The sequence below is a fragment of the Scylla paramamosain genome, chromosome 11 (assembly GCF_035594125.1).
Source record: "Scylla paramamosain isolate STU-SP2022 chromosome 11, ASM3559412v1, whole genome shotgun sequence".
NCBI lineage: Eukaryota > Metazoa > Arthropoda > Malacostraca > Decapoda > Portunidae > Scylla > Scylla paramamosain.
Genome location: NC_087161.1, coordinates 11,052,315 through 11,073,346, shown reverse-complemented (window position 1 = coordinate 11,073,346; position 21,032 = coordinate 11,052,315). Strand labels below are relative to the sequence as shown.

The following is a 21,032-nucleotide window of genomic DNA, read 5'->3' as shown; positions in this document are numbered from 1 at the left end:
AGATGGGATGACATCGTTGCTGACAAAGAGGTCAGAGGGTTCATGGAGGAGACCGTGCAAGGTCAGAAGAAACGATCTGGTGCGAGGAAGGTGGGATGTCAAAGGTGTGGTCAAATTTTGTGGTCAAAGGTGTGGGTCAATGCTAGTTCTTTGGCACTTGGTGTTGCTATAGAGATCGGTGGGCATATTATCAAAGACACAAGCTGGTTGTGCAAGGAAGATTCATGTCACATCAATCTAGCTGAGTTGGATGCAACCATTAAAGGCCTGTACCTTGCTGTGGCTTGGCAAGTCAAGAAGCTGGAGTTGCTGACAGATTCCTTGACAGTGCATCACTGGATCTCGGACGGCCTCTTGGGGAGAACAAGGCAGAGAACGAAGGCTGCGAGTGAGATGCTGATCAAGAGGAGAGTGGGGATAGTGTTGTCACTGATTGAGGAGTGTGGCCTCCAGCTAACAGTTAGCCTCATGCCCTCCTCTGACAACAAGGCTGACAGTCTAACACACATGCTGCAATGATGGTTTAAGTCCACTGCCTACCCTGCAGCTATCCACTCAGCGTGCGCAGCTGGCACTGGCATAACTGAAGACGTCATCGCAGAGATACATAATTCTGTGGGTCATCCAGGTATCAAATGCACGCTTTATCTCATGAAGCGAGTGCACCCAGTAGTCATGAGACGACAGGTGCATGCTGTCATCACCAGGTGTGAGGTGTGTCAGTCCATCGACCCAGCACCAGTGAAGTGGTGGAAGGGATACCTAGACATGGAAGAAGTTTGGCAGAGAGTTGGAATGGACATCACTCACTGTGGTGGATGCCCGTACTTAACACTCATTGACTGTGGACCATCAAGATTTGCTGTCTGGCACCAGCTGAGACTTCAGACAAGCACAAGCATCGTTGAACATTTAGAGGCAGTGTTTTGTGAATGTGGAGCGTGGGAAAAATTGCTGACTGACAATGACACTGCTTTTCGTAGCAGGTATAGTTGAGAGATGCCATTGAACTGTGAAAGTTACCGCTGCGAGGAAGGGCTGCTCCTTAACAGAGGCAGTGTATCTATATAATTTGATGCCTTGAGATGATCACACACCATCAACTGCCCCTGCAAACTTGCTGTACCGGTACAGTGCCAGAGTTCAGGGATTGGACCACTGCCAGAAGAAAGAAGCAGAAGTAGACAACACCTACTAAGCTGGACCACTGTCAGAAGAAAGAAGCAGAAGTAGACAACACCTACCAAGCTGGGGATGAAGTGTGAGTGAGACCACCCAATGCTCGATGTGATGACAAGCACAGAAAAGGAACAGTCATGAGAGTTTTATCCCAACAAGCAATGGAAGTCGACAGAATTCCTCACCATGCCAGACATCTCCGCCGCTGCTACTCGCTGGAATCCCAAGTTGAAACAGCCACGGATGACAAGGAAAAGGAACATCTCATTCAACTTCCTGCCCAGAGCGAAAAGAGTGAAGAGACTGACTCAGAGGAGGATACTGACTCAGAGGATGCTGCTGAGGAGTTGGACTGTGTACTGCTGAGGCATTCATTGAGGTTAAGGAGACCTTGATTGTGTGATCTATGTGATTAGTATATCAGGGGGGGAGTTTGCGTGCATGTGTGTGTGTGCATGTGTTGTGTCCTTCAAGCATATACCTTTGTCCTTTATTTGTGTTGTTGAATGTTTGTTTATAATGATTGATGGTTTTGTTATTGGTGGTGGTTAATGATCTTTAAATGTTAGCAGGATGTCGTTGGCGCAGGGTGTTTGTGTGGTACCATGTAGGCAGGTGTGACGTCAGTGACCCAAGTTTCAGAGGTGTGTGAAGGTGGGTGGACGGGCAGAGTGTCCCGACCACCAGACATGGCCACAGCTGACCACACATTTTCCCACCTGCCAACACATTCCAAGCCCAAGAGCAGTGGCGGAGTTTTTTTCCCGGCCCCAAGTGTTACTGTGTGCCATCTTACCTTAGTTTAAGTAAAGACAAAAAGCAAGTTTTGTGTTTACTTTCTTCCTCAAGTTGCCATATTGCTTTAAATTTTTTAGTGAAGTGTGTGTGTGTGTGTGTGTGTGTGTGTGTACTTATGTGCATGTAGTTTTCTATGAATTAAGAGAGTTGTCTTTAAAGGGCAGGCTGTGACTGCCCCCTTTTGTTGTGAGACATAAAGGAAAACATGCAGTGAGGTAACAGTTGGTCTATGATAAGTTCACAGCATGCCCAGTGCTTCAGACCTCTCTGGGAGTAATTATCATTTTGGCAGGTATTCACTGCCTCCTCCTCCTACTACTACTACTACTGCTGTTAATGGTGCTGTTGCTGCTACTATTACTACTACTACTACTACTACTACTACTACTACTATTAATAATAATAATAATAATAGTAATAATAATATCAAAATTCAACTCTGTAGAGGGCAAATTATATTTATTATAATATTGATGATTATAATAATTTTATTAAGAAATATGACGATGATGATGATGCTACTACTACTACTACTACTACTACTACTAATACTACTAATACTACTACTACTACTAATAATAATAATAATAATGATAATAATAATAATAATAACTATAATAATATTATAATAATTATTATTATTAAAGGTAATTTCTGTTATTATTATTATTATTATTATTATTATTATTATTATTATTATTATTATTATTATTATTATTGTTGTTGTTATTATTACTTCTACTACTACTATTAGATTATTATTATTATTATTATTATTGTTATCATCATGATCATCATTATCATCATCATTGTATTTAATATAGTTGTAATACTTCCTTCAGATCCTATCATGTCACCACTATAAATCCTGTCCACGGGCCTCATACTTCTGCAGCTGGAGCACCTCACGCCATCATCAAGATTGCCAAGGACGTCAATCTGTAAGCAGATCCCACAACCAATGTGTTTTCTCTACCTTTTTGCGTGTACCTGAGATCACCAGATAGGGAGTTAAATACTATATATGGTATTAAATATCAATATATTTAGTGACATTTTGTGAATACTGAAAGTCCCATTTTCAACATAGCCAGGAGACAAAATCACAAAGAAAATTAGAACACAAGTCCTAATGTAATGGTTATTGATGAAGAAAAGAACTAAACTTGATAGGAACTTGATAATGAAGATAACAAATAGCTGAGTGTGGGGTTCTTGTATATCTAAGTAAAAAACAAAATAAAATAAATAAATAATTATATTCCCTGTCATAGTGATTAGATGTTCCTGCCATATTTTATTTTATTTTTTTTTAGTATTTGTTTTTCTGATATTAATTACCATTACAGGAAAGACCTGTGTTTGGTTTTAAATGTGATATTAACGTTTTTATAGTTATGAAAAGTTACTGAATGCAATGACTCCATTCTTTCCAAACACAAAGTTCTGTAAGTTCTATTTTTAATATCGTATGTTAGTGTGTGTGTGTGTGTTATATATATATATATATATATATATATATATATATATATATATATATATATATATATATATATATATAATGAAGTTCTGAGATAGAAAAGGTGAACTTGAAAACATCTAGAGTTCTTCCTTTTTTTTGCACTTTATTTCTTGCAACATTTCACCTTCACAGAAGGCATCTTCAGGCTAATATATATAATTACATTTAGAACATCATTTAAAGGATATATTTAAAAAAAATAATAAAAGCAAAAACAGAAGGATATATTTAGAAAAGATAATAAGAGCAAAAACATTAACCCTTAAGGGGCACAATAATAATGAAAAGTAGACTGAACCTGACACATGTATGACAGTAAGTAACATTATGTTAACTAAAAAATAAATAAAAACAGCAAAGACAATGTATGGAGCAATAGTGACATATGGGTGAGTATATTAGAGTATTTAAGCAGAAAAAGAAGTGAGTAGTTAAGTGAAATAGACCTGGTGTGCACTCACTGGTAGAAGGGTGAGGACTAACAGAGGGTGATGTTGTGGGAGTTATATTGATTATTAGCTTAGAAAAAGAAACTCCAAGCAGAGTTTATAAAAGGTACAATTAGGATGATAATTGGTTATTTAATTCAGATTTTAACTGTTAAATATAAATAACTTCTGATATTTTAATGTCTATATGTGCATCTGCTCTTTGCATTATTCTGAAGTCTTTTCTGAAAAGGGGTGATAATGTTCATATGACTGTGTTCTTATTGCTGATAATGGGAAATGAGCTAGTTGTTTCTGTATACATGTCAAATTACCTTTATGTTCACTAATTCTGTGTGTAAGATCCCCCTTGGTTTCTCCAATATATTGAGTCTTACAACTCAAATGATCAAATTCATAAATGATGTTGGAGATGAGTCCAATAGGGATCATGTCTTTAAGTTTAAAGAAAGAGGCAATATTAAAGTTATTGGTGAAGATGAAATTGAATTTAATGTCAGGGTAGTGTGTTTTAAGTATAGTACTGAGTTTTTTCTAATAGTATAACTATAGTAAGGTAATTTTATGTATTTCATAGGTGTCATCTGGATGTCATTAGAGGAAGGCTTATTAAATTTGCTGTCTAGAAAGTTCTAGATTATGATGCTTAGCAGAAACCCATTATTATGGAAAGATGTCTAAAAAGTTAATCTCATGGTCAAATGTAAATCAATTTGAAGATTGACTGTAGTAACAATATAGGATAGTTCTAATAGCATTAATCTTAAATAACTGAGGAAGAGAAGAAAGATAATTAATCCCCAAACCAGCAATAAACTGCTGCATGCAATTGATTATTATTACGGGTCACCAGTACATCTAGAAACACGATAGAGCCATTATTTTTTGTGTCATATGTGGATTCAATATTGGGATGTTTAGAGTTAAGATAGCAGAGGAATCTAGATATGTGTTGAGATTATTTGAATAAAAGGAAGGTATCATCAACATATCTTCTGTTAAGCATAGGTTTGTATTCACTAGGGCAATCATTCAACCAGTTGGTTTCAAGGTGACATAAGAAGGAATTAGCAAGAGTGGGACCAAGACAAGAACCCATGGCCATGCCATCAACTTGAACATATTATTTATTTTTAAACAAAAAAAAAGGGAGTTTTTAATTGCTAAGTGTAATAAGCTAATAAATTGTTTTTAGTGTAATTAGAATAAGTGTTATGTTCTTTAGATAGTTCATTACAGATGATCTCAATGGTTTCATCAAGAGGAATATCAGTAAATAGTGACTTAACATCAAAACTTGCCATGACATTATTATTGACTTCTAATTTATTTATTTCTTTAATAAAATCATAAGAATTTAAGGTGAATCTATTTGATGTTAGAGGTTCCAATATGGGAACAAAATATTTAGCTAATTAATAATTAAAAGTATTAGTGGTACTGAGGGTCTGATACGATTATCAGCTTTGTGAGTTTTCAGAAGTCCATAAAGGATGCCAGGGGAGGAGACACTAGTGAAGAGGTGATTAAAGATATCTTTAGTGATAACATTTAGTTTAAGGAGACTTCTCAGCAGTCATGCTAGTTTATCTTCAAATTTAGTAACATAGTGAAAGGGTGTGTCTTTAATTAATTTAAATTTAGATGCATCACTTAAAATATGTTCAGCTTTACTATGATCATTTTTATTCATAACCACTGTGCCATGACCTTTGTCTAGGCAAGTGATAATAAATTTGATTTTAATTTAGTGAGAGAGTCATAGAGAGCTTGTAGTAATTTCAGAAAGGAACGTTTAATGTGAAGTTTAAAATGATGAGTGAACTATAGAGGAGATATCCTTAATCAAGCTTCCCCCATTTAAGTGATACCTCTAAATTTAAATTGAAGACAAATCTTTTCACTATATTACTGAATTTAAAAATAAACTAGCTTGACTGTTGAGAAGTCTCCTTAAACTAAATGTTATCACTAAAGATATTTTTAATCACCTCTTCACTAGTGGCTCCTCCCCTGGCATCCTTTATGGCCTTCTGAAAACTCACGAAGCTGATAATCGTATCAGACCCATCCTCAGTACCATTAATACTTTTAATTATTAATTAGCTAAATATTTTGTGCCCATATTGGAACCTCTAACATCAAATAGATTCACCTTAAAAAATTCTTATGATTTCATTAAAGAAATAAATAAATTAGAAGTCAATAATACTGTCATGGCAAGTTTTGATGTTAAGGCACTATTTACTGATATTCCTCTTGATGAAACCATTGAGATCATCTGTAATGAACTATCTAAAGAACATAATACTTATTCTAATCACACTAAAAATAATTTACTAATTAAAAACACCTCTTTTGTTTAAATATAAATTATATGTTCAAATTGATGGCATGGCCATGGGTTCTTGTCTTGGTCCCACTCTTGCTAATGCCTTCTTATGTCACCTTGAAACCAAATGAATGAATGATTGCCCTAGTGAATACAAACCTATACTTAACAGAAGATATGTTGATGATACCTTCCTTTTATTCAAACAATCTCAACACATACCTAGATTCCTCAGCTATCTTAACTCTAAACATCCCAATATTGAATTCACATGTGACACAGAAAACAATGGCTCTATTGTGTTTCTAGATGTACCAGTGACTTATAATAATAATCAATTGCATACAGCAGTTTACTGCAAACCAACTTTCACTGGTTTGGGGATTAATTATCTCTCTCTTATTCCTCAGTTATTTAAGATTAATGCTATTAGAACTATCCTATATCATTGCTACAGTGTCTTCAAATTGATTTACATTTGATCATGAGATTAACTTTTTAAGGACGTTTTCCTATAATAATGGGTATCCACTAAGCACCATCAATAATACTATCTATAACTTTCTAGACAGCAAATCTAATAAGCTTTCTTCTAATGACACTGAGAAGACACCTAAGAAATACATCAAATTACCTTACTATGGCCACCTTAGATATACTATTAGATAAAACACACTACCCTAACACTAAATTCAATTTCATCTTCACCAATAACTTCACCATTGCCTCTTTCTTTAAATTTAAAGACAGCATCTTTATTGGACTCATCTCTAACATCATTTATGAATTTAATTGTTCAAGTTGTAAGACTCAATATATAGGAGAAACCAAGAGGAATTTTACACATAGAATTAGTGAACATAAAGATAATTTAACATGTATGCAGGACATAAGAACATAAGAACATAAGAAATAAGGGAAGCTACAAGAAGTCAACAGGCTTACACGTGGCAGTCCCTGCATGAAATATACCTACCTATTTCCATCTACCATCCCCATCCATAAATCTGTCTAATCTCTTAAAGCTCCCTAATGTCTTAGCACTAACATCTTGATTACTGAGTTTGTTCCATTCATCTACCACTCTATTTGAGAACCAATTTCTTCCTTTCTCTTTCCTAAACCTAAATTTTTCAAGCTTGAACCCATTATTTCTTGTTCTCTCCTAGTTGCTGATTCTAAGAATTTTGCTTATGCCCCCCTTGTTATAACCCTTATACCACTTAAAGACTTCTATTAGGAACCCTCTTAACCTACGTCTCTCTAAAGAATGTAAATTTAAGTTTCAGTCTCCCCTTGTAAGGAATACTCCTCCTCCCCTGTATCCTTTTAGTCATTCTCCTTTGTACTGATTCTAATAGGCCTATGTCCTTCCTGTAATGTGAGTACCAGAACTGAACAGTGTAGTCTAGATGAGGTCTGACCAACACCAAATATAATTTTAATATTACTTTGGGCCTTCTACTTTTAACATTTCTAAAAATTAATCCTAATACTCTATTTGCCTTGTTTCTGGTCTCTGTGCATTACTTTACTAGACGGAGTTCAGAGCTAATTATAATTCCTAACTCTTTTTCATATCATGAACCTACCAGAGTTTCATCATGTATTGTGTACCTACTGTATGAGTTTCCTCTGCCTACACTAAGTACTTTGCATTTGTTGATATTAAACTGCATTTGCCATCTGTCCATACATTCATTCATCCTGTCTAAATTTGCCTGTAAAGCAATGGCATCCAACTCAGATCTAATTAATCTAACTATATTTGTGTCATCCGCAAATTTACTAACATCAATACTAATTCCACTATCCAAGTCATTGATATATATTAAAAACAACAATGGCCCTAATACTGATCCCTGTGGCACCCCACTAATTACATGACCCTGCTCAGAATTAGAGCCGTTTATTACAACTCTTTGTCACCTGTTGCTTAGCCATGACCTTCCCATCTATCCCACATCCCTGTGGCACCCCACTAATTACATGACCCTGCCCAGAATTAGAGCCGTTTATTACAACTCTTTGTCACCTGTTGCTTAGCCATGACCTTCCCATCTATCCCACGTGCCGTAACCTTTCTCAGGAGCCTCCGATGGGGTACCTTGTCAAATGCTTTACTGAAGTCCAGATATAAGATGTCATAACCATCACCATTATCTGTTGCCTCATACACTTTACAGTAAAATCTTAACAAGTTCATCAGGCAAGACTTCCCCATCGTGAATCCATACTCTTACTGATTTATCAAGTTAATTTTATCTAAATGTTCCCAAATGTTCTTTGCTATTATTGACTCCATTATTTTACCTGCAACAGAAGTTAAGCTAACAGGTCTATAATTAGACATTAATGTTTTATCTCCTTTCTTAAAGATAGGTACTACATTAGCCTGCCTCCATGTTACTGATACCTCACCTGACTCAAGTGATTTCCTAAAGACCAAAACTAACGGCTCACTAATAACCTCTTTGCATTCCTTAAGTACTCTGGGATATATTTCATCTGGTCCTGGTGTCTTGAACTTTTTCAGCTTATCTCCTGTTCCACTATCTCCTTAGTTATGGTAATATCTGTCAGCTTCTCATTCTCATCTGCTCTAAATATCTGTTCACTATTTGGCACATCCTGCATCCTTGGTGAAGACAGTTAAAAAAACACTCATTCAGAATTTTACTAATCTCCTCCCCAGAACTAACCAGTTCCCCATCTGCTGTCTTTAATGGACCTATAGTTTCCGTATTCTTTGCCCTATATACCTGATAAAATCCCTTGGGGTCCGTCTTTGCCTGGCTGGCTGCCTTTAATTCACAATTGCTTTTAGCTATCCTTGTTAACCTCCTGACTGTTCTAACTAATTCATTATACTGTGGCCTTAAAACCTCTTCCCTTGCTTTTAATCTTTTATATATACTTCTCTTCTGCCCTATATAGTGTTTTAACCTAGCAGTCATTCATTTAGGGTAATATTTCTGTGATCTTATTGGTCAATACGAAATGTTTGCTAATTTTCCTATATGTAATTTATCCACAAAATATTAATACAACTCACCTACATTTACTTCACCTCATCCTCTCATCTTGGCCCCTTCCATCCTCTCCACTCCCTCATCTACTCGTCTTGACCTCATCCCATCTCAGCATGACCTGACCCTCCAACATACTCACACACATCACCCCCTCTCCCTCCTTCCTCCGACCCTTCGGGACACTTCTTCCCTCCTCTTGCCCTACACCCTCACACCTCACCTCACCTCTCTCATCCTGCCTTACCTCTCTCAACTCTGTTCTGGACCTGACCTCACCCTGAGTCCGTTGCCAGTCAACTCCTTGGAGGTAACTTTTTAATCCCTCAAAATCTGCTCTCCTAAAGTCAGGTATTTTATAAGTGTTCTTGTTTCTAAAAGTCACTATTACCTAGCTGTTCTCCAACCTCTACCTTTGTGACTGCTTCCTCCCTGTTAGTTAGAATTAAATCTAGAATATTGGGTTATATAATTATCTGTTTTAAAAAAATTATCCTGAATTACCTTAAGAAATTCCTCGGCTTCACTGTTACCCACCGTCAGGCTCCAAGAAATGTTCCTAAAATCAAAATCTACCAAACATACCTGACTGTACCTGCCTGCTCTGTTTATTTCCTGCCATAATGAGGTGTTAATTTCCTTTGTACCATTCAGTGGCCTGTACACTAATCCCAGTACTACTGATTGTGATCCACCCTTAATATCTACCCACATCGACTCTGTTTTGCTCTCTGTTTTAATTCTGTTGTTGATACAACACTGTAGTGTGTCCCTAACGTATATTGCGATGCCTCCTCTCCTGTTTTCCCTGTCTTTATAGAATAGTGTATACCCATCTATCTTAACCTCTGCATTAAATACTTTTCCTGACATATCTGACCCATCTATCTTAACCTATCTTAATCTATACCCATCTATCTTAACCTCAGGATTAAGTACTTTTCCTGACATATCTAACCAAGTTTCTGTTAAGGCAATGATATTAAGGTTCTCTACACACACCATTCCTTTAGGCAAGTCTATTTTATTCAAAATATTTCTACAATTTGTATAGTAAACACTTAAGCTATTTCTCACCATCTCTGAGCTAGTTACCTTTCTAGATTTAACTAAGTTGTCCTTCATTTCGACCTCACAACCCCTTCCTCCCTCTTGTCTAACGAAAAAAGCACTGAAGTGCAGTTACCTCCCACTCAAGTGTTCCGGCCAAAACCCGAAACAAGTAGCTTGTCCCCCATTCTCAGCAATAAGAACATATTCACACAAACATGACCACCCATTTTTGGAAAAAGGCTTCAGAATATTACATAAAGCAGATGCATATACAGACATTAACATATTAGAAGATATTTATATTGCACACTTAAAACCTGAATTAAGTAACCAATTATCACCATCCCAATTGTACCTTTTATAAACTCTGTTCAGAGCTTCAGTTTTTGAGCTAGTAGTCAATCTAACTCCCACAATACCACCCTCTGTCAGTCCTCACCCTTCTACCAGCGAGTGCACATCAGGTCTGTTTCACTTAGCTACTCATTTATTTTTCCACTTGTTTTTTTTGTCAAATATCAGTGTCTAATATACTCACCTATTGCTACATTGCTATTGCTCCATATATTGTCTTTGCTGTTTTATGTTTATTTTTTACTTAACATAATATTACTTACCCTCATACATATGTCAGGTTCTGTCTACTTTTTTTTATTGTGCCCCTTAAGTGTTAATGTTTTTGCTCTTTTTATTTTTCTTAAATGTATCCCTTTAATTATGTTCTAAATGTAATCATATATTTTGGCCTGAAGATGCCAGTGTCTAATATACTCACCCATATATCACTCTTGCTCCACACATTGTCTTTGCCATTTTTATTTAGTTTTTAGTTAACATAATGTTGCTTACCGTCATTTATATGTCGGTTTCTTTCTACTTTTTATTATTGTGGCCATTAAGAGTTAATGTTTTTGCTCTTATTTTTTTTTAAACACATCCTTTTAATTATGTTCTAAATATAATTACATATTTTAGCTTGAAGATGCCTTCTGTGAAGGTGAAACATAGCAAGAAATAAAGTGAAGAAAAAGAAAGAACTCTGGATGTTTTCCCTGTTCACCTCTACTATATATATATATATATATATATATATATATATATATATATATATATATATATATATATATATATATATATATATATATATATATATATATATATATATATATATACACACACACACACACACACACACACACACACACACACACACACACACACAGTGGAACCTCAGTTACCGAACATCTCCCTTTCCAAACAACTCAGTTTTCGAACAAAAAAATTTAACTCATAATTACTTCAGTTGCCATACCATAATTTAGTTTTCAAACAAAGTTACTTGATTTCAAATACTAAAAGACATAGCAAAAGCCATCATCTTTTACTAATTTACAGTTTCTATAAATATTTCCTTCATTTTTATACATTTGGAGGAGAGACACAGAGGGTAAGACAGCAATTCAATCTTTGAAATAAGTTAAATGTGATCTTGTTGAAGAACCAGGGTTACTGTATCATGGAATTTTGTCTGCTAGTGTGAAAATATTGTGACATTTAGCAGCTGAGTGTGGAATAAATTTCCACATCCACACCTTCCAAGAAACTGTGTGAATATAAAAAGAATTATGTATTAAAATGATGCAAAATTTGTGTTTATATATATATATATATATATATATATATATATATATATATATATATATATATATATATATATATATATATATATATATATATATATATATATATATATATATATATATATATATATATATATATATATATATATATATATAATTGTCAAAGTAATTAACTTCCTGAAATTAGCATACATTTCTCCTTTTATATTTAGTAGCGGATTCCACGTAGGTGTAGAAAAACAGACCACTGAATTATAAACACTCAGTATTCCACACAGTGTTGTGTAGAAATACAGTAACCCTGTGAAGAACCTAGATGTAAACAAACAAGGTTCAGCACTCAGGAGTAATCCTGAGCCTCCTGTGGCTCTCTTTATAACACACAACACCATCACTACTGCACATCTGCATTTTCCCAGTAGCTTTTCCCAGCAGCAAGGTGTCTAAGTATTATGATCACCTTCATTTTGCTGATGAGGGGGTTGCTCCTCTTTGCATCACTCTATAAGGCTTCCTTCACTTGATTGGTGATAAAGAGAATGCCTGCATGGTCTAAGCAATATCTTTTGATGAGTTCTGTTGTCACTAAGTTCATTCAATATATCCTTTCTGAATAAAAAATTTCTAACCTGGAGATGTAGAGCAGCCATCTTAGCAGCGGGAGCATAGGTCATTACCCACTAAGACATGGTGGACCAGTGTCTGAGAATGGATCAGTCTATTTTACATTGATTCCTATGAGGAAAATAGTTCCAGTTTTCGAACATTTCGGGTTTCAAAGCAGCACTTAGGAATTAATTAAGTTTGAAAACTGAGGTTCCAATATATATATATATATATATATATATATATATATATATATATATATATATATATATATATATATATATATATATATATATGAGAGAGAGAGAGAGAGAGAGAGATTATCACTTTATTAACCCATATTGCTCAGTAGATATTGGTGATTAATATACTAATGTATGTAATCAAGTGCTATCATGAACTACAGCCACTGAAAGTCAAAGAGGAAGAGTGTGGAAAGAGAGATGTCAAATCTAGAATCAAGATCAAGACCAGGGTTGGAATATACCTACATCTTTAATGCAATGTTTCAGAGTCCACATGCTCCGTCATCTGACCTAAAAACGGTTAAAATCATGTGAAGTAAAAATAAATATAATAGCTAAAATATGACATTAGATTAAGTCTAGCATAAAGAAAGATTCACAGACAACAAATGAAACTAAGCTAAGACATCTCAATGAACTCATTGAAACTTGAGGTGTGGCATTGTAGACTAGATCCCCGATCATGGGACACTCAACACACTGCAGAATACTCTCCAGCTTGAGCAGCTCAGAGTCATTCCTACCAATAGCTGGAATTTTAAATCCTTCACAATTTATAGGATGGTCTGCTTCATGGGTATGGTCACAAGTTGCTGACTGAATCAATTTTAACACTGGTTTGTCTATAGCTAGCAGATGTATATTGGTATTCACTAATTGAGAGGTCCTTAGGAGATATTATTTTTGATTTTCCATGCAATAACTGCTGCTTTCATGTCAGGGATCTGTCTGTGTGTGCTGAGCACATATTGGAGTTCATCATGTCTGGCATGGAGGTGTACATTTCATATTCTTTCTCTCGCCTTAGACATTCTAAGCCTTGGTTCAACTCATCCCGTTATCATGCTACAAATGGTGGTACTTGTGCCTTCCATCTCCTGAAACCCCATGTTTTACATTTCTGCCAGGAATCATGCTAAAATTGTTCTTCAGCTAGCCAAAATCCCTCTGAACAATAGAAATGTCAGAGTCTTTCCCAATTTGGCTCTTTTCTTGACTTCTGGCACCTAGCCAAAAAATCTCCAACAGCTTTTCTTTGTCAGCATTCCCTCCTCTATTTCAACTTGATGGCACCACTGCCATCTCATCCATGTTTGAAGCTGAACTATTTGCTCAGATATTACAGTAGCTAAAAATTCAATGATTCTAGGCTTATTCCTCTCCTCCACCCTCCAACTATGAGTATTTTTTGTCTCCTACCAAGATTCTTCCTAATGGCCTTAACCTTCAGAAGACCTATGTACTTAGTGGGCACTCTGTAATTGTTCATAAGTGGTGTGCCTCTGCACTCCCGTTTTACCGGATCAAACTTTTCCAACTCTATCAACATCTAATTTTCCTTTCTTCTACAATTTTGCCTACATGCATCCTGTTCCTAGAAAGGATGATCATTGTAACTTTTCAAACTATCACTCTGTTCCTTTGATCTTTTTTTTTCTCTCTCTCTTAACAGGAAGATTTTTAAACGTCTATCACTCCACACCCTTATATCTGATCTCCAGTATAAGCCCCATTGTTGCCATTTTACAAGTGATTTGGCTTTTCTCACTGAATCTTAGTCTGGCATAAAACTTTAATATCGAAACTATTCTCCTACACCTTCTCTACTTCTCTTTGTAACATTATCTTAAGTCTCCTTTCTGACCTTTGTATTGCTGTTGTGGTAGATGGACACTGTTCTTCTCCTAAGTCTACTAACAGTGGTGTTCCTTGGGATTTTGTTCTCTTGCCCATGCTCTTTCTATAATTCATCATCTTCTAAATCAAATTGTTCTGTCCATCTATATGCTGATGGCACCACTCTGCATTTTCCACATAATTCCCTAAATGTCCAGTCCTTCAGAAAGTGAACAGTTCATGCAAGCAAGTCACAGAATGCCTAACTTCTGAACTTTATAAAAGTTCTTATTGAGGAAGAGCAAATTCATTGCTCTTCAATGGCTCATAAACCCAATTCTTCCTTCTACTGACTCAACTCAACTTACTAGATGACTATCCTCTCAAGTCACATTCAACTGTCTCCCCTTTTCTAGTTTTAGTCTGTCCTTTACAAAAAATCTAAATTGAGAACTTCATATCTCACATCTTTCTAAAAACAGCTTCCCTGAAGTTATATGTTCTTAGCTATCTGTCATTTTTTTTTTCCCAGTTGCTAACTCTAATACAGATGCCTGATCCACTTATGCATGGAATATGATTCACATACAGTAATCCCTCGACTATCGCAGGTTCACCAGTTGTGCCCTAAGTACATTGTTGTTATTTTTTCTGGTTAATATATATAAATTTACATTGCAAACTCCTCAGTATATTGCAGGTTTCAGTGGCCAGTAGGTATTTATATTTTTTTTAGATTTTAATTATTTTTGTGGTAGAATAAGCATTTTCTAGCCTAAAAATTATTAAATTAATAAATAAAAATAAAAATAGTACAGTACTGTACTATATATATAACACATTAATTAAAATATATTAAAAGAAAATACATAGTGTAATGTAGATGACTAAACAAAGAATCCCACATACTGTCATCATTATCATCAGTCAAGTTGTAGTGTCTTCACAGGTGAGTGTAGCAAATTCAATTTGTTTTATACATAAGGATGTGTATGAAAGTAAGTTTGAGTTTAAAAAGTGTTTAAGAGTGTAGCAAAGGTTTATAAGCAAGGAGTTGGTGCGCTCTGTGCTGTAATGATGTCACAACAAAAATGGCTGCCCAACCATACTTATATCTGTGTTATACTCACTCATTTATTGCAGATGACTACAATACTGTCTGCATACATGCAGTGACATGCACTAGTAAGTAAAGTACTGTCTTAAATATATAAAAGAATGAAAATAAAGGAAATGGAATGGGTAATTAATGATATTAGTAACAGATCTTCACCAGGAACCTCATCGCCAAGGACAGCAAGTGCTCTGTAATTCAAATCACCAAGTAGATAAGCATCAGCTATATGTTTACTGCTACAGAGTTGGATAGAATGTTGCCATTTCCAATGCAACATTGATGATTTGTTTACAGCATCCTGGGAGGTGCCCAAAACCGTTCAATTGGGCAGCCTGGGCGACCTGGATTGCCCAGGCAGCCTGAGTCATGCTAATGAACACAGTCCTGTTTCTACTTCACTGATTTTCACCTATCACAGAGGGTTTTGGAACGTAACACCTGTGATAGTTAAGGGATTACTTTATACGGTGGTTCTACTCATACTGATTTCTTGAACTGGTTGGAATCAAAAGTATTTTGTTTCATCACCTCCTCTCTGTGTTCAGCTACTCTTTCTTTGCTGCAAGGTTGAACATCTTGCTACTTCCAGTCAAACTGCTCTTTTGATCTTGCTACCTGCATGCTTTCCCTTCTCTTGTGGCCTCCCTACCTTCTTTTACTGTTCTTCTGTTCACCTCTTTAATGCAGGAGTTAACCACGAGTTAATCTTTCATCCATTTCATTGGTAAATTCTTGAACTCCCCTCCTGCTTCTGAACTATCTATGACAACCTCTTTCTGGAGGGATGTTTCAAGACATGACAACCATGGATCCATTCTAGGACTGTCTCCATTAGAGACTGGTATCTTCAATAGTCCTTTTTTTATCACTTTTGTTTCCCTTGGCCACAGCAAATCTTGCATAAAAAAATTTACTACTGTAATAATTGCCTGCTAAGGTTTTCTTGGATGCTTTTTATTTCCTTAGATATTTTTAAATTGTTTTTTCTTTTGTTCCCATAACCTTCCATTTTCTTCAACTTAGATAGTAGCTTATGCAGTTTTCTTTCTTTTGTTTTCTTCACGAAACTGAAAAAACAAACTTTTCCTCGGTATTTATGTTATTTCTAAGCATATATTTTTGTATTTATATTATTCTTTACTTTTGCTCGCACTATGCATACATTGGATTATATATATATATATATATATATATATATATATATATATATATATATATATATATATATATATATATATATATATATATATATATATATTATGTTATAGGGAATCAGTGTAATCAGGGATTTCAATAAATTTCTTGTTATTTTATCAAAAAAACTGTTTCAATAGCTATATTTCTAGTATTATTTCTTTTCTGGTAAAAGTTAGGTTTGGTTTAGTCTGCTTAGGTTACTGTAGATTAATTCTGTCAAATCAATCATGTATCCTTGAAAATAAATATAGAATATACAAATGAGCTTTCAAATTTTAAAAGGCCTACAAGTTTCATGCTGTGAAAATTTATTATAAATTGATCTAGTATGATTGATTGGTTACACTGAATCAACAGTAACCTAACTGTAAACCAAACCTAACCTAACCTTTTATAAGTAAAGTAAATGCAGGAAATATGATCATTAAAGAAATTTTACAGAAATTCACTAGGGGTTTCATGAAATCCTTGATTACACAGATTCCCTGTAAATAATAAGCAAATAAATATATATATATATATATATATATATATATATATATATATATATATATATATATATATATATATATATATATATATATATATATATATATATATATATATATTTGTTTGTTTATTTCTTACAAGGAATCTGTGTCATCAAGGATTTCATGAAATCCATTGTGAATTTCTGTAAAATTGCTTTAATGGTCATATTTCCAGCATTTCCTTTACTTAAAAATGTTAGGTTAGGTTTGTTTATATATATATATATATATATATATATATATATATATATATATATATATATATATATATATATATATATATATATATATATATATATATATATATATATATATATATATATATATATATATATATATATATATATATATATATATATATATATATATATATATATATATATATATATATATATATATATATATATATATATATATATATATATATATATATATATATATATATATATATATATATATATATATATATAACAACTTCATAAATAATGCTGATGTTCACAAGATCATTCTATAATCAAAACCTGTTTCATTCTTTTGATTTTACATATACATATCATTGTCTGAACAAGTTTCATGTTATATTGGGATTTGCTTCTGGCTGTAGATTATCAATTTAATTTGTTTTGGCAACTGATGTACTGGTGTTTGTGTGTATGGATAAGTATATTTTTGGCTAACTCCACACCTATCACTAACATAAATTGGCACTCTTGTGATTCCCACTGCATGCCTTAGGGGTCAGCCACTCTATGACTTACTACTACTGTACTTTGTACATTATTGCATCAATTAAAGAGTAAGACTGACCAATGTAATTATTCATCTCTTCATTACAACACTGCTAGAATAATGTTCCACCAGAAGTTTTACAGGTTCTCTGTCCTGTTACTTACTTTTGCTTATTTAATTGATCAGTGTGTGTGTGTGTGTGTGTGTGTGTGTGTGTGTGTGCATTTATGTGTAAAAAGCCATAAGAAGGGTGTATTTTTAGGTGTGCTTGCGAGGACCAGAGGGACGGTGTGAGTGGCTGCAGGGTCGCCTCTACCGCCGTTGCATGAAGACATTACGTCACAATAGCACAGCTCCTGGTCTTCCTCACCACAACACCATTCGGTTGGTGGCTGATGGATCTCGCCGCCGGAAACTTTCAAAGTTCGCTTATAAACGCCGGATGGCACTCCGGAGGCGGCTTCGGCGACCCCGACCTGCCATTGGTTATATCCCCAAGAAGTGGTAATGGCCCTTCCTAAGCACCTCCCTCCTTCACTTTCTGCTGTCTTGGCCACACAGTGCAGTGCCAGGATAGTGCCACGCCCTCATTAGAGCAACACATTAACTGACACTGACACTCGCACAACTTACCAAATATTATATCACTAGTCTGTTATTCTACATATATTGCCTTAACCCAGCTTGGAACAAGCCCCATATTGGGTTGGGATATATACCACCTTGAGACAAATGTAAAGTATCCCTGTGCTGTGATGCAGTCTTCTTAATACTAAGAGGTATAGTTCTTCCCATATTTGTGGTATACCCCACTCCATGTTTTAGGTGTGCACCAACATGAATTGAAACATGCTCTGTTCTGTACTATGATGTGCCTTACTATGGACCACAATACACCTGTGAAAAGAAAGGGTTGTGATGTTCCCCATCCTGTGTTGATGCCACATGATTAAGTTGTGATGCCATTAAATAAATAAATAATGCATATGAAACTTCATTCCATGATGAGATGTGCCCCTACTGGGTTACTGGATTGAAATTGGTTGAAGCGATCCACATTTGGAAGAGATATGCCCTATAAGGAGCTGAGCAGCACCTTTTACCTGTCTGAAATGTGTTGTATCTCGGTTTAAAGTGTGCACCACATTCAGCCCCATTCTGGGCTGAAATGCGAACTGCACAGTTACAATGTATGTGATATATCCTATGATGACGTGTACCCTGATCTTGATGTGTCTTGCCCAGGGCTACGATGAAGTGTGCTACAGTCAGAGTAATACCTAATCTCATGCTTAGTTATACATAATGCTGGGATGTGGTTTAGTTAGTCTTAAAATGTAATGTATCCTGCTATGAGCCTCATCCAGTACTAAGATGTAATCCCACCTAGGCTTTGCTCTGATCTATTGTCAAATACATAAAATATTTCATTTGTTTCTGAGAGCTATATTTTTGTTTATATTTTTAATCAATTAGTGGTAAGGTATATCAACCATTTCACCTCTTGATCATCATTTTCTTTGCCATCCTCTATACCAGTGGTGGGGAAACTTTTTGGGTGTTACCTCCTAAAATTTTTTATTTAACTGAAAATTACTCCTTCCCAGATTTAAAAGTATGTACACTTATATATGCTAATCAAAAATAAATTTGAGATGGTCGGAATCCCTGGAAAAAAAAAAAAGTTAAATTCACTAGCTGACTTGATTTTACACAAAGAACTCGATATGCAGGAAAAGAATTTTGAAAGATCTTTATGCCATTTGTTTATTACCAAACCAACTAATCAAATATTAAGGAAATATTTGTCTGTTATCATCAAGCAGATAGTAAGGAACATGATAAAATAAACTAAAAACTACCCACATAATTTCCAGTTTGGGAGGTATCATCACCTTGGGGTGAATGCTGTTTTTCCTCTCCATATATATTTAATTTATTAATTTAAGTTATACAATTAATACACATTTAGAAATCCTGGCACATACATATACAACATTAACAACAATGTTTTGATGTGAAATTGTATTAGGACAGTAATTAAGATTGTCTACATCGTGTCTCCTGAAATCTCTGCCTCTCACTTCTTTGGAAATAAGAACCACCTAACTTTTTTTTTTTTTTTTTTTTTTTTTTTTTTTGTGATACTTAAGTACAATCAGCCACAGTACATGTATAGACTGGCATTTTACAGCAGCACTGCAAACTAGTATCTCTTGTTTTGGTTTGGGGCACTGTGATAACAGTCAGTCCTTTCGTCTCAGCCATGAAAATAGCCTTCCACAATAAGTAATACTTACTTGATTCTTTTTGGTACTCACCAAGTAAAGCATTAGTTACTGTCGAAACCAATGAAAAATGTAGCAGGAGACTAAAAATAAATATGAAAATACTGAGAGCCTAATAATAACTTTGAGAGAGTGTATACCACGAAATTACATGAATGCTATTGCCATAAACACTTGGGATTAATATTCTCTACAATATAGGTACGGGTACATCAAGATAGATATATATATATATATATATATATATATATATATATATATATATATATATATATATATATATATATATATATATATATATATATATATATATATATATATATATATATATATATATATATATATATATAATGAGAGGGGTTTTAGAACACATCTCCAGGGAATTGGGGCATTCACTGTGGTCTGAAAAGAGAGAAAAAAAAAAACTGCCAGATTCACCAGATGGTTGAATTTATATATATATATATATATATATATATATATATATATATATATATATATATATATATATATATATATATATATATATATATATATATATATATATATATACACACACACACACACACACACACACACACACACACACACACACACACACACACACACACACACACACACACACACACAAGTCATTTGTGTGCAATTAAACCATCTAGTAAAATATGAACTTTTTTACCCACTACCAAGCAGAGAACAAT

General features: G+C 34.5%; 1 protein-coding gene across 2 annotated transcripts in view; it reads left to right on the top strand.

The window, feature by feature from the left end:
* LOC135104946 (tissue inhibitor of metalloproteinase-like) overlaps nucleotides 1–19,908 on the top strand; it is a 55,941-nt gene extending 36,033 nt beyond the window's left edge. For both annotated transcript variants that reach the window (XM_064012759.1, XM_064012760.1), the window contains 2 exons: nucleotides 2,820–2,918; nucleotides 18,306–19,908. In XM_064012759.1, coding sequence (XP_063868829.1) covers nucleotides 2,820–2,918; nucleotides 18,306–18,551 — 345 coding nt within the window. In that variant the 3' untranslated portion in view covers nucleotides 18,552–19,908. The remainder of the gene's footprint in view (nucleotides 1–2,819; nucleotides 2,919–18,305) is intronic.
* The last annotated feature ends 1,124 nt before the right edge of the window (nucleotides 19,909–21,032 follow it).